Raw genomic sequence first — 13,488 nt, 5'->3', positions numbered from 1 at the left:
ATCGGCAAGCCCTAGGCTCTGTGGTTTAGACCACAGCGCCACCCACATCCCATGTAAGGGGTCAAAGGCTTGACCAAATAAGGGACTTTGGGGAACATGAAAAACTAACCAAATAAGGGGCTTTGGGGGTGAAAGAGGGAGTCGGGGTTGGATTTTACATTGCAATATACAGACGTGATAGGTGTGAACTTCGAACGCCCCTCCCTAGTGGACAATGAAGGAGGAACTTGCGCTTGGGAAAAGGGTTTATATATTCATGTTTTTGATAAGGAAGGGTGTGCCTGCCCTTTCAGGACAGCCACTTGCAAGTGTTTATTTTCAATAAAATATTGCTGCTTCATCAACTTTGGCCAGACTTTATTATTTCAAAGGGGCCCAGGACCTATGTCCTGGGGACCAGCGTTTATATCTCACAATATCATTAACCCTCCAGAGTATCTTGCTCTTCCTTTGATATTCCCCTAGAGACCTGATGTTGTAGCTTTGAATTGCCAGAGAAAGCAAGTCAGGCCTGTGCATTTTCAGATGCCAACGATGGCTCCAGGTTGCCCTTTCACAAAGGCAGCAGCTGAGTTCAAAGCCATCGGCTAACCCAAGACATGCTTGGGCAAGATCTTACTAAACCAGTTTCCATGCTCTGGCTAATCCTCCCTCTATAAAGCACAAGGAAACTTAAGAAGAGCAACCCAAATGTGCTGCCCCCTCATTTTTTATTCCCGTTCGCAAAGGTGGCAGCTGAGTTCATGACCATCGGCTAACACAGGGCATGCCTGGGCTAGAAAATAGTTTGCAAGCTTTTGAGTTCTTCAGAACTCTTCATCAGGCTAGATGGAGAATTCTGAAGAACTCTAAAGCTTGCACTTTTTTTTTTTTTTTACAAAAAAACAACAACTTTGGGGTGGGGCATTAGCCTGATAAAGGTATTGCCCTAATGTGGACTTTGGATTTTTTCTTATGTGCTAATATGCCTTCCTTTATTTCCCCCCCCCCCTCTCTTTTCTTCCCAGTCACAGTTATGGGGTTGGAGGGACCCCAACAACCAATTTGATTTAACTGCAATCTCATTGTGCTATTATTATTATTATTATTATTATTATTATTATTATTATTATTATCATTATCATTCCTCAGGTCAACTCTATTTCTGACCAGCTAAGAATATATATATATATATATATATATATATATATATATATATATATATATATACATTCCGTAAGTAGTAAAACGTCCTGAGTTCCAAATCTGCATATAATAAGCTAATTTTGTTTAGATACCCAGATGTTTAGAAAGTTTATGCAAGTTTTAATCTGTTTTTAGACTATTGCTATTTTAATTTTTCAAAAGTCCTAAATGATTGTTGTTAATTTCTCTCATTGGTAATTACATTGCTTTATTCTTTTCGTAAACCCCTTTTTCAATCAAGCAGATTATGAATTTTATGAAATAAATAAATCCTGTTGCACAAACGTTTTTTGCCGGGGAGAGGAGAGTTACCTATTGGACTTGCACTGATATCACTACTGTCATTGTCATTAGGTATTTGGGAAGTATCCATAACAAATACACAAGATTCAAGTGTGGGTTTTTTTTTCTTTTGCAATTTATTTGATGCATTTGTAACATTTCCCCCTACCCAATCTTTCAATGTCTTAAAATTTCCAGGAGCAATTAATATCTCACCAAGAAATAACAACAGACCTCTCTTTTTAAGATCAAACAAAACAGGCAATGAACAGCATTAAAACAAAATACGTTCTTATTTTAAAATCCTAAAACCAAAGCAAGTTTGCCACTGATGCCCCCCACCCCCCACCCCAATGGCAAATGCAACACGTGAAAACTTTGCAAAGAGACTTAGGAGGTAAAAACTAGGGACTCCTTAACAATTCAGTGTGGTGTAGTGGTTAAGTGTGGTGTAGTGGTTATGGTGCTGGAGGAGACTCTTGAGAGTCCCATGGACTGCAAGAAGATCAATCCTATCCATTCTCAAGGAAATTGGCCCTGAGTGCTCACTAGAAGGACAGATCCTGACGTTGAGGCTCCAGTACTTTGGCCACCTCAGGAGAAGAGAAGACTCCCTGGAAAAGACCCTGATGTTGGGAAAGATGGAGGGCACAAGGAGAAGGGGACGACAGAGGATGAGATGGTTGGACAGTGTTCTTGAAGCTACTAACATGAGTTTGGCCAAACTGCGGGAGGCAGTGAAGGATAGGCGTGCCTGGCATGCTCTGGTCCATGGGGTCACGAAGAGTCGGACACGACTGAACGACTGAACAACAACAACAACAACAACAACAACAACAACAAGTGGTTAAGAGCGGTAGACTTGTAATCTGGTGAACCGGGTTCGCGTCCCCGCTCCTCCACGTGCAGCTGCTGGGTGACCTTGGGCTAGTCACACTTCTCTAAAGTCTCTTAGCCCCACTCACCTCACAGAGTGTTTGTTGTGGGGGAGGAAGGGAAAGGAGAATGTGAGCCGCTTTGAGACTCCTTCGGGTAGTGATAAAGCGGGATATCAAATCCAAACTCTTCACTGTATAGTTAACTTGTAGTACAATGGTTTGGGGCATCCTTAATTAGAGTTAGTAAACGTTAGGAATTACTAAATGCTCAAAGTCTTCACCTAGGGGAGAGACAGTGTTGCCGTGTAAAATAAAAAAATGCAGTTTAAGCTTGTCTACCAGACCAGGGCATCATGGGGGGGGAGGGGGGAGAGACAGAGAGAGAGAGAGAGAGTTGTTAAGAGGTGTTGATGTAAAATAAAATAAAAAAATTCCTTCCAGTAGCACCTTAGAGACCAACTAAGTTTGTTCTTGGTATGAGCTTTCGTGTGAAAGCACACTTCTTCAGATGCATGCACACGAAAGCTCATACCAAGAACAAACTTAGTTGGTCTCTAAGGTGCTACTGGAAGGAATTTTTTATTTTATTTTATTTTGACTATGGCAGACCAACACGGCTACCTACATGTAAAAGGTGTTGATGGTCACTGATCAACACATGAAGGAAGACCTTTGAATTTGCTGAAATCCAAAGGTTAAGCCTTTTCTAGTATGGAAATGCAATTATGGGGAAAAGTTCACCTGTTCACATTCTATCTGTCAGACACTGTATTAAGTGGGTGGCCATTAATTTTTTTTTTTGGGGGGGGTGGATTCCACTCCACCTGCAAAAAAATATTTCACTTCTATGCCACCTTGTTCATTCCCCAGGTGAGGGGCCATCTGCTTGTTTCCTGCTAGGCAGGGGGTTGGACTGGATGGCCCTTGTGGTCTCTTCCAACTCTATGATTCTATGCTAAATAAACCAAAGAAACTAATTCAAGTCCTGTATCCAGGAGGGACGCAGCATTTATTAAAATAGTTGCAATAGTGCAGCCTTGCCAACCAACTGCTCAGCTACTTCTCATGACCTGTAACCTTTCCTGGTGTATGTAGGAGGGTGTTTATGTTTTAAGAATGTTCAGATGTTTTATGAATCTTTGTTTGAATTGCTATAAAAGCTGTGTTCTGATTTGACTCTAACTAGCAGCTGATCACACAACGGTATACTTCATTGATTGATTGATTGATTGATTGAACGACATTCTATTCAACTAACAAAGAAATAAAAGGGAAGAAAAGGCGAATCTTCCACCGTCACAATTTGCCACTGGCGTAATAATTTCAGAATACAGAAAAGCATTTGCAGACGTTCGAAAGCTTTCTTACAGGAAGCTGCAGGGCTTCTAAAGTCACGGCAGGCCAAGCCAGCAAGGGGTGGGTGCTATAATTTCCATTGCTCTTTAAATTCACCACCTGCTCTGCTATCACCAGAACCAGTTAGGCAATGTTAATCATATAGACAATGAAAATTATAATTGAAATTATAAATACTGCTATAATTAGAATTATAAACCAAATAAAGTAATTGCAACTCTGTGTTGCGACTGAGGACCCTGTGAATGATGGGGCTGAGGACCCTGTGATTGATGGGGCTGAGGACCCTGTGATTGATGGGGCTGAGGACCCTGTGATTGATGGGGCAAGGGACCATGTGAATGATGGGATCGAGGGCCTGGGGAATGATGGGCTTGGTGTTTCTATCTGTATAATGGCCGGCGGATACCCTGTGCTTTGGGGTCTCCAATGGTGCTCTGCTTGCTTTGACCGCCCGTGTTGCCCTTTGTGGATTCCCAGCTGGCACCCTTCACAAAACTCACGCATATGCGGACCACCCTCATGACAGACCACCTTGGAGAGCTGGCTGCGGTCAACCTGCTCCCCATAGCAATTCTCCCTGATGTCAAGGATCAAGTCTTTCAAGATGTCATCAACGTCGCCCTCGGAGAACTGTGGCCTTTCGTACGTGTCCAGAGAGCATTCGTGGCACCGTTGACCAAAAGGCTTCATCTTGACGTGTCCTCGCCTCTCAGAACTCTCCCATTGCATGTGGAACAAGATAAGAACTTGGTGCGAGGACCAGCTGTGGGAGCATTCGGAACAGATAAATCTAGCAAGGAGAGAGATGGGAGAGGAAGCAAGCAGAATTAGGAACTTCTGTTGAGGTTCTCCTGAAGAGTGGACCTCAGGAGAACCCTACATGGAAACCTGGAGAACCGCAGCCAATCAGGGTAGACAGAAGTGTGCTGGATGGAGCTATGCTTTGATTCAGGAAAAGGCAGCTCTCTATGTTCCTACACATTACAAAAATATTAGCTATCTGGTAGAAGCTTTTTTGGTTTTTGTTTTACCTTCCATGAGCATGCTCCTGAAATGTTTCCATCCACCCAGGTTCCACGCTGCGGAATTCAATCCTGTGATCCATTGTCAGCCTCCATATATCATTTGGCTTCACCTCATTCATCTGCTTCTTAAAAACCCGTCTCCAAAAATCCATCGTGAGCCTATTCATGTTTCTTTTCCGATCGGTGTTGCTTAATGACAAAAGGTGATTGTGTCCTTTTTGCAGATGCCAGAATGGGATGCAGTGAGAAGGCGGGTGCCGTTTCTGATTCCCTGCTTTGCCTTTCCTCACTCTCACAAGCTGACCGGTCCGTACGTTTGCAGAAGCAAAACTCAGCCAAGAGTTAACAACACAAGAGGTTCAAAGTCAACTGTGAGGACTTTGGGACAACTCTTTCTGTAGTTTCCAGGTGATATGGAAAGCCAATGATTTCTTTTATTCCCTGTTTAGTTTACTTGCAATACAACAGTGTGGCCAGGGTAACATTTCTAAGCTTCTTTGTATACTCTTTTGTGTTTTAGTTAATAACTCCAATGAACATTACACTTACTGTTTGTTAACAGCCTTGATCCTTCCTCCAAAAATGATCAAGCGGTATGTCACTGGTGGTGAAATATACCCGGAGTCAAGTGTGAATTTCATGCTCTTTATTCAGCTCATAGTAGTGAGGAATGCAGTCCCCCAAAACGTTTGCTTTATATACACTATTTACACAATGGGCCCCACGTGATTGGCTAATTCCGGGATACTCCTGTATGCCAATCAGAGTGCAGATTCACTTCCACCTGGAGCTGGATTGGGTGGCTCCTGCGGACCAATCAGACTGCTGCAATCTCAATCCTATTGTTCTGGGACCAATCAGACTGCTGCAATCTCAATCCTATTGTTCTGGGACCAGTCAGACTGCTGCAATCTCAATCCTATTGTTCTAGGACCAATCAGACTGCTGCAGTTTGGATCGTATTCAACTCAGTACATAACAGGTGGTTTCAATTCTTTCTTGTTATTGTGTTTTAAAAGCTGTGACAGCTGAAGAAAGTAATGCTTTGGGATACCAGAACCTGGAAACTGCAGGAGGAAAGAATTCCCTGGGATGCTCAGGTCCTGCTTCCTGGTTTCCCATTGGGGCACCTGGTTGACGACTGTGAGAACAGGGTGCTGGACTAGAACGGCACCCATTTTCCCGATCCAGCAGGCTCTTTTTATGTTTTTATTCTCCTTTCCTTTAAATAGCGCTTTTGTTTCACTGGGGAGACAGAGAACCTTGATCCATTTTAATTGCGCAAAACCAAATGTCCTGGTTATGTGCTTGAATCCCTGCTCCCCAAACCCTTTCAGTCTGGAGAATGTGTCCAGAGAATTATATTCAGGGGGTTTTACTCTCCTTCCTTCGAGGTTTTTAAGCAGAGGTTGGGTGGCCACCTATTCCATTGTCCAATCTGTACAATGCTATACAGTTTTGGGACACCCATAGTTAGAGTTGGTAAATGCTAGGAATTACTAAATGCTCGAAGTCTTCACCTGGGGGAGAGACAGTGTTTCAGTGTTTTTTAAAAATGCAGTTACAGGTAGGTAGCCGTGTTGGTCAGCCATAGTAAATAAATAAATAAAAAATCTTTAAAGTAGCACCTTAGAGACCAACTAAGTTTGTTCTTGGTATTAAAAATTATTTAAAAATGCAGTTTAAGCTTGTCTACCAGACCAGGGCATCGTTGGGACTGGGGGCGGGGGGAAAGAGTTGTTAAGACGTTAAGTTGTTAAGACATACACGGCTACCTACCTGTAAAAGGTGTTGATGGTCACTGATCAACACATGAAGCAAAACCCATGAATTTTCTGAAATTCAAAGGTTAAGCCTTTTCTAGTGCGGAAATGCAATTATGGGGAAAGTTCACCTGTTCACATTCTATCTGTCGGACACTGTGTTACGTGGGTAGCCATTAAAAAAAACTGGAAGGTGACCATCCACTCCAACTGCAAAAGAATTCACTTCTATGTCAGCTTGTTCATTCCCCAGGTGATGGACCACTTGCTAAATAAACCATGGAAAGTAATTCATGTCCTCTATCCAGGTGGGATCCAGCATTTATTAAAACTATTGCAATAGTTTTGCCATCCAACTGCTCAGCTACTTCTCATGACCTGTAACCTTTCCTTATGTTTGTAGAAAGGTGTCTATGTTTTGAGAATGTTCAGGTGTTTTATGAGCCTTGTTTTGCTGTGTTTTAACTACTATAAAAGCTGTGTTCTGATTTGCCTCTAACGAGCAGCTGATCACACAACGGTAGATTGATTGATTGATTGATCGATCGACATTCTATTTGAAAAGCAAAGAAATAAAAGGGAAGAAAAGGTGGATCTTCCACCAGAGACGTTTTGATCCGTCACAATTTGCCACTGGCGTAATGGTTTCAGAATACAGAAAAGCATTTGCAGACGTTGGACAGCTTTCGTACAGGAGGCGGCAGGGCTTTTAAAGTCGCGGCAGCCAGGCCAAGCCAGCAAGGGGTGGTGCCTCAATTTCCATTGCAGTTTAAATACACCACCTGCTCTGCTATCCCCAGAACCAGACTATTAAAATTATAATTAGAATTAGAATTATAAAACAAAGGCAGCAATTACAACTCTGTATAGGGACAGAGGACCCTGTGAATGATGGGGCTGAGGACCCTGTGATTGCTGGGGCTGAGGACCATGTGAATGATGGGACTGAGGGCCTGGGGAATGATGGGCTTGGTGTTTCTATCTGTATAATGGCCGCCGGATACCCTGTGCTTTGGGGTTTCCCATGGTGCTTTGCTTGCTTCGACCGCCCTTGTGGCCCTTTGTGGATTCCCAGCTGGCACCCTTCACAAAACTCACGCATATGCGGACCACCCTCGTGACAGACCACCCTAGAGAGCTGACTGCGGTCAACCTGCTCCCCATAGCAATTCTCCCTGATGTCAAGGATCAAGTCTTTCAAGATGTCCTCAACATCACCCTCTGAGAACTGTGGCTCTTTGTACGTGTCCAGAGAGCATTCGTGGCACCGTTGACCGAATGGCTTCATCTTGACGTGTCCTCGCCTCTCAGAACTCTCCCATTGCATGTGGAACAAGATAAGAACTTGGTGCGAGGACCAGCTGTGGGAGCATCCGGAACAGGTAAATCTAGCAGGGAGATAGATGGGAGAGGAAGCAAGCAGAATTAGGAACTTCTGTTGAGGCTCTCCTGAAGAGTGGACCTCGCTTTTTGTACATCGCAACCTGCAGCTCATTGCCCATAGAGAACAATGGTTTTAAAGTACTCAGTGACTCCCCTTCCCAGTGGTTCCTCCCCAGCCATACCCACTTGCCCCACACCTGATATCAGGTGAGAAGGAAAGGAGGGCAAAGGTGGTGTGATAGAGAGAACATCCACCAAAACATGATATCACATAAGCTAATGAGCTTCCACACCAGATTATAACTGGTTATTTCTACTTAATGGATTTTCTTTGGGAAGAGGAAATGCCAGTGTATTTTGCTGTTGTTGTTCAGTCGTTCAGTCGTGTCCGACTATTCGTGACCCCATGGACCAGAGCACACCAGGCACGCCTATCCTCCACTGCCTCCCGCAGTTTGGTCAGACTCATGTTGGTAGCTTGGAGAACACTGTCCAACCATCTCGTCCTCTGTCGTCCTCTTCTCCTTGTGCCCTCCATCTTTCCCAACATCAGGGTCTTTTCTAGGGAGTCTTCTCTTCTCTTGAGGTGGCCAAAGTCTTGGAGCCTCAACTTAAGGATCTGCCTTTCCAGTGAGCACTCAGGGCTGATTTCTTTAAGGATGGATAAGTTTGATCTTCTTGCAGTCCATGGGACTCTCAAGGGTCTCCTCCAGCACCATAATTCAAAAGCATCAATATATATATAGGCATTTTGAAGGTGTTGGCATCGTACAGATGCTGCAAAAACCCTGTGTGCATGAGCAGTATCAATTCCACAATAAACGCCCAGATGGGTTCACTCTGCAGGTATGCTGGAGCACAAAATGGGATGAGAGGTAGATCAGGAGAAGAGAGTCCACACACAGAATGTCCCAGTTTCAATCCCCAATAGCATTGCAGGGGGTTGGACTAGATGACTCTTGGGGTCCCTTCCAACTCTACGATTCCATGATTCCATCTGGGTCCAAGAGAGAAGCCCACATGGAACCCTGGAGAACCGCAGCCAGTCAGGGGAGATAATAATAATAATAATAATAATAATAATAATAATAATAATAATAATTGATTTATACCCCGCCTATCTGGCTGGGTTTCCCCAACCACTCTGGGTGGCTTCCAACTGAATATTAAAATGCAATAGTCTATTAAACATTAAAAGCTTCCTTAAACAGGGCTGCCTTCAGATGTCTTCTAAAAGTCTGGTAGTTGTTTTTCTCTTTGGCATCTGGTGGGAGGGCATTCCACAGGGCGGGCGCCACCACCGAGAAGGGCCTCTGCCTGGTTGGTTCCCTGTAACTTGGCTTCTCGCAGGGAGGGAACCGCCAGAAGGCCCTCGGAGCTGGACCTCAGTGTCCAGGAAGTACGATGGGGGTGGAGACGCTCCTTCAGGTATACTGGGCCTTTGAGGCCGTTTAGGGCTTTAAAGGTCAGCACCTTTAAAGGGAGACAGCACTGTGCTGGGTGGACCAATGCTCTGATTCAGGAAAAGGCAGCTCTCCATGTTCCTGCGCATTACAAAAAATATTAGCTATCTGGTAGAAGCTTTTTTGGTTTTTGTCTTACCTTCCATGAGCATGCTCCTGAAATGTTTCCGTCCATCCAGGTTCCACACTGCGGAAGTCAAGCCTCGGATCCATTGTCAGCCTCCATATATCATTTGGCTTCACCTCATTCATCTGCTTCTTAAAAACCCGTCTCCAAAAATCCATCGTGAGCCTTTTCATGCTTCTTTTCCGATCGGTGTTGCTTAATGACAAAAGGTGATTGTGTCTTTTTTGCAGATGCCAGAATGGGATGCAGTGAGGAGGTTGGTGCCGTTTCTGATTCCCTGCTTTGCCTTTCCTCACTCTCACAAGCTGACCGGTCCACACACAACTCAGCCAAGAGTCAACAACACCAGAGGTTCAAAGTCAACTGTGAGGACGTTGGGACAAGTCCACTCACCTCTTTATCGGTGGGCGGCATTGCATTGGGTAAGCCTTTGGTTGGTTGGAGGAGAGGGTATTGCCTTTGCCTGCCCCTCCTCAGTAAGGGTATCCTGTTAAAGGGATCTGGGGTGTGAATACTGTGCAAAGCCTGTGCCATGTCACAGCCCCTATGGGGACCCCTCAGGGTGGTCCCACTATCTCATGTAAGTCACAGGGCACCCCCTATCGGTGGTTTACCCTTCCATGGACTCCCTGCAGATGGGCAGGAGTCAAGATATAGCCTGGCTTCATGCCAATGCCTCAGCCAAACCACTCACATCTGTAACCAACAAAATTGTGGCTTATTTCAACCCATAAACCAAAATACTTGAGCTGTTCGACAGTGGAATTTGCTGCCAAGGAGTGTGGTGGAGTCTCCTTCTTTGGAGGTCTTGAAGCGGAGGCTTGACAGCCATCTGTCAGGAATGCTTTGATGGTGTTTCCTGCTTGACAGGGGGTTGGACTGGATGGCCCTTGGGGTCTCTTCCAACTCTAGGATTCTATGATTCTACTTTGTGTCAGTGTGTTTTATTGTTCTCCTGGGAACTTTGTGGCTCGGGTGTGTTAAAGAAATTACGGGGGGGGGACCTCAGCAATGTCTCCTTCCAAGTAAACTGTTGGGGTACGGAGCGATGCCCTTAAGGGAACCCATCAGGGAAATGCATTGGCTCTGCAGCCTCTGCAGGACAACCTCAGTAAGCCATCAATGGGTGATTTCCAGAAATCGCTGGGCAAATGTTTTCCTCCGGACTTGCCATTGCTATGCAAACCAAGATACTGTTGTTCCCACTCCCATCGGGTGCTCAAGATGGATCTTCCAACACTTAACACCCATTCACATCTTGCCTGAACCATTACCTTATGTTAATCTCGTTTGCTACTATGTTAATCATGTATAACCTTCCCCTTTATTGACTAGTGCTGATGCTCTAGTGACATTTTGATGATGTTTTCCTGACTGTATCTTGGGATGTGGGGGGGGGGGATAAAAACTTCATGTCGCTCTGTTTCTGACGTTCTGTCTTGGCTTGAACCTGCTGCGCAATAAACTAGGATCTCTGTTCTTTGCTCCATTGATGGCTGCACTCCTTTTTTCCTCCGCAGAACCCCGCGGGCTTTGCCCGGTGGCTAGGTGGCTGAGCAGCTTCGCACCTGGATAATTTCCCCTAACAGGTGCCTTGGCACGCATCTTCTGTAGTTTCCAGGTGACACAGATAGCCAACATAGCTTTCATTCCCTGTGTAGTTGACTTGCAATACAATGGTACATAGGGTACTTCCATAGTGGCCAGGGTAACATTTGTAAGCTTCTTTCTAAGAACTTCCTGAGAGTAAGAGCTGTTCGACAGTGGGATTTGCTGCCAAGGAGTGTGGTGGAGTCTCCTTCTTTGGAGGTCTTGAAGCGGAGGCTTGACAGGAATGCTTGGATGGTGTTTCCTGCTTGGCAGGGGGTTGGACTGGATGGCCCTGGTGGTCTCTTCCAACTCTAGGATTCTAGGATTCTACTATTTTGTATTTTAGCTAATAACTCCAATGAACATTACACTTACTGTTTGTTAACTGCCTTGATCCTCCCTCCAAAAATGATCAAGCAGTATGTCACGGGTGATTTCAATTCTTTCTTGTTATTGTGTTTTAAAAGCTGTGGCGGCTGAAGAAAGTAATGCTTTGGGATACCAGAACCTGGAAACCGCAGGAGAGGAGAGTCCCCTGGGATGCTCAGGTCCTGCTTCCTGGTTTTCCATTGGGGCACCTGGTTGACCACTGTGAGAGCAGGATGCTGGACTAGAACGACACCCATTTTCCCGATCCAGCAGGCTCTTTTTTTATGTTTTTATACTCCTTTCTTTTAAAAAGTGCTTTAGTTGCACTAGGGAGACAGAGAACTTTACTCCACTTTAATTGTGCAATACCAAATGTCCTGGTTTTTCTTTTGTTTCGTTTTTGCATTTTTTAAAATGTATTTTTTATTAAAGATTTTCTTGATTTACCAAAGTATGTGCAATGTCTCTCTCTCGTACCCTTTTCTTCCTAAAAAATGAAACTGATTTGTTTAAAAAATGTTACGGGGGGGGGGAGGAATTACCAAATGTCCTGGTTATGTGCTTGAATCCCTGCTCCCCAAACCCTTACAAGTCTGGAGAATGTGTCCAAAGAATTATATTCAGGGGGTGGACTCTCCTTCCTTGGAGGTTTCTCAAGCAGAGGTTGGATGGCCATCTGTCCTGGTTGCTTTAATTGAGATTCCTGCATTGCAGTGGGCTGGACTAGATGACTCTTGTGACCCCTTCCAACTCTACGATTCTATGATTCCCCTTGAACTGGAGCCAGAAATGAAGTGTGATTCACTTTCCCGTGCCTTCTTGCTTTCTAAAAACAAAAGACGTCGTCTGGCACATAAGGAGTCTAACTTCCACCAGGGCCGTCTTAAGCCTATCTGGCGCCGTGGTGCAGGCATCCCTCCGGCACCCCCCCCCCACACCCACCTTTCCCTCTGAGGAAAGATGGGCGTTCCACATGGATCCCTTCCACAGGGACCCCTCAGGTTCCTTCCCGGCCACCACGCGCCCTCCTCCAGTCCTGCATAGTGGCAGGCTGGAGAAGCGCTCAGAGGAGGGGTGGCCGCCAGGGATCGCGCCCCACCGAGGACCCCTCGGGCTCCTTCCCAGCCACCCCACGCCCTCCTCTAGTCCTGCACAGCAGCAGGCTAGAGAAGCACTCCAGTGACCAATTGCGGCACCGAGAAGAGGGGCAGCCGCCGGGGATCGCATCCGCCTCCCAGCGCACACCAGCCGAAGAGGGACGGACAGAGGGAGGGAGGACTGATCGCACTGTGCACCCGGCTCGCTGCCACCGATCACCTCCTCCTGCCTTCTCCCTGGCGGCGGGCAGGCTGCCACCCCTACTGAGCCACCGACGTGGCCCCCGGACCTCTTCCCTGGCGCCCTCCAGAACGTTGCATCGTGCTTCCCCGCGCCACTAGCCTCTATGGCTAAGACACCCCTGACTTCCACACCCACTCAAAGCACACCCACACATGCCACATTTGCATGTTCAGGCTCTCCTTGCTCAATGACACGCCAGCAGCCACACTTCACCCCTTCTCAGGAAATGCACCCAATTTCCTGTGGTGTAACAGAACAACCCCACTTCCGACCACGGATACCTCGGGTGCTTATTGGCCTTTTCGCAGAGACACCTAGCCAGAGCCAGGTGGTTTGTCTACTCTTGCAGCTCTCGGCGATTGAGGTTTGCCCGAAAGGGGTGGTTCACAGTTCTGAGAAGCAGCCGGAGGGCTTTTTGTCAAGCCAGCGTTTTCCTGCTGCCTCAGCTGTGCCTGCCTCCAGAACCATTCGGCTGCACAGACTCAGGAGGCTGCGAAAGGAGACCTTTCAGGGGGTGGGAAAGATGGAAAGGCTGCAGGACAGGTGGGTAGGAAAGTACCTGAATCCGGCAACACGTAAAGCCAGGGGCATAGGAAGGGGGGTGCAGGCGGTGCGGCCCACCCCGGGTGTCATCCCTGGGGGGGTGACAAAATGGCACACCGCGGGAGCCCGCAGCGCGCCCGAGCCACTCGTCTTTCCTGGGAGTGATGCGGTGGCTCAGGG

General features: G+C 46.3%; 2 protein-coding genes across 2 annotated transcripts; both read right to left on the bottom strand.

The window, feature by feature from the left end:
• Positions 1–3,812: 3,812 nt before the first annotated feature.
• On the bottom strand, positions 3,813–5,135 carry LOC117046356 (receptor-transporting protein 2-like). The gene is made up of 2 exons (XM_033148152.1): positions 4,736–5,135; positions 3,813–4,494 (listed from the first exon to the last, which is right to left on the bottom strand). Exons 1-2 carry the CDS (start codon positions 4,894–4,896, stop codon positions 3,825–3,827), a joined length of 831 nt encoding a protein of 276 aa, XP_033004043.1. The 5' UTR covers positions 4,897–5,135; the 3' UTR covers positions 3,813–3,824.
• A 1,983-nt stretch (positions 5,136–7,118) lies between these two features.
• LOC117046355 (receptor-transporting protein 2-like) lies at positions 7,119–9,744 on the bottom strand. The gene is made up of 2 exons (XM_033148150.1): positions 9,478–9,744; positions 7,119–7,880 (listed from the first exon to the last, which is right to left on the bottom strand). Exons 1-2 carry the CDS (start codon positions 9,636–9,638, stop codon positions 7,283–7,285), a joined length of 759 nt encoding a protein of 252 aa, XP_033004041.1. The 5' UTR covers positions 9,639–9,744; the 3' UTR covers positions 7,119–7,282.
• Between the last annotated feature and the right edge of the window lie 3,744 nt (positions 9,745–13,488).

Source organism: Lacerta agilis, chromosome 5 (genome assembly GCF_009819535.1).
Source record: "Lacerta agilis isolate rLacAgi1 chromosome 5, rLacAgi1.pri, whole genome shotgun sequence".
Taxonomy (NCBI): Eukaryota; Metazoa; Chordata; class Lepidosauria; order Squamata; family Lacertidae; genus Lacerta; species Lacerta agilis.
This window is presented reverse-complemented; position numbering and strand designations above follow the sequence as displayed.

Bases quoted from the DNA above. Each gene is read 5' to 3' on its own strand.
- LOC117046356 (XM_033148152.1), bottom strand. From the start codon at position 4,896: ATGAATAGGCTCACGATGGATTTTTGGAGACGGGTTTTTAAGAAGCAG. The intron at 4,495-4,735 runs GTAAAACAAAAA...TCTCCTTGCTAG, and splicing joins CAGGAGCATGCTCATGGAAG to ATTTATCTGTTCCGAATGCT.
- LOC117046355 (XM_033148150.1), bottom strand. From the start codon at position 9,638: ATGAAAAGGCTCACGATGGATTTTTGGAGACGGGTTTTTAAGAAGCAG. The intron at 7,881-9,477 runs GTAAGACAAAAA...TCTCCCTGCTAG, and splicing joins CAGGAGCATGCTCATGGAAG to ATTTACCTGTTCCGGATGCT.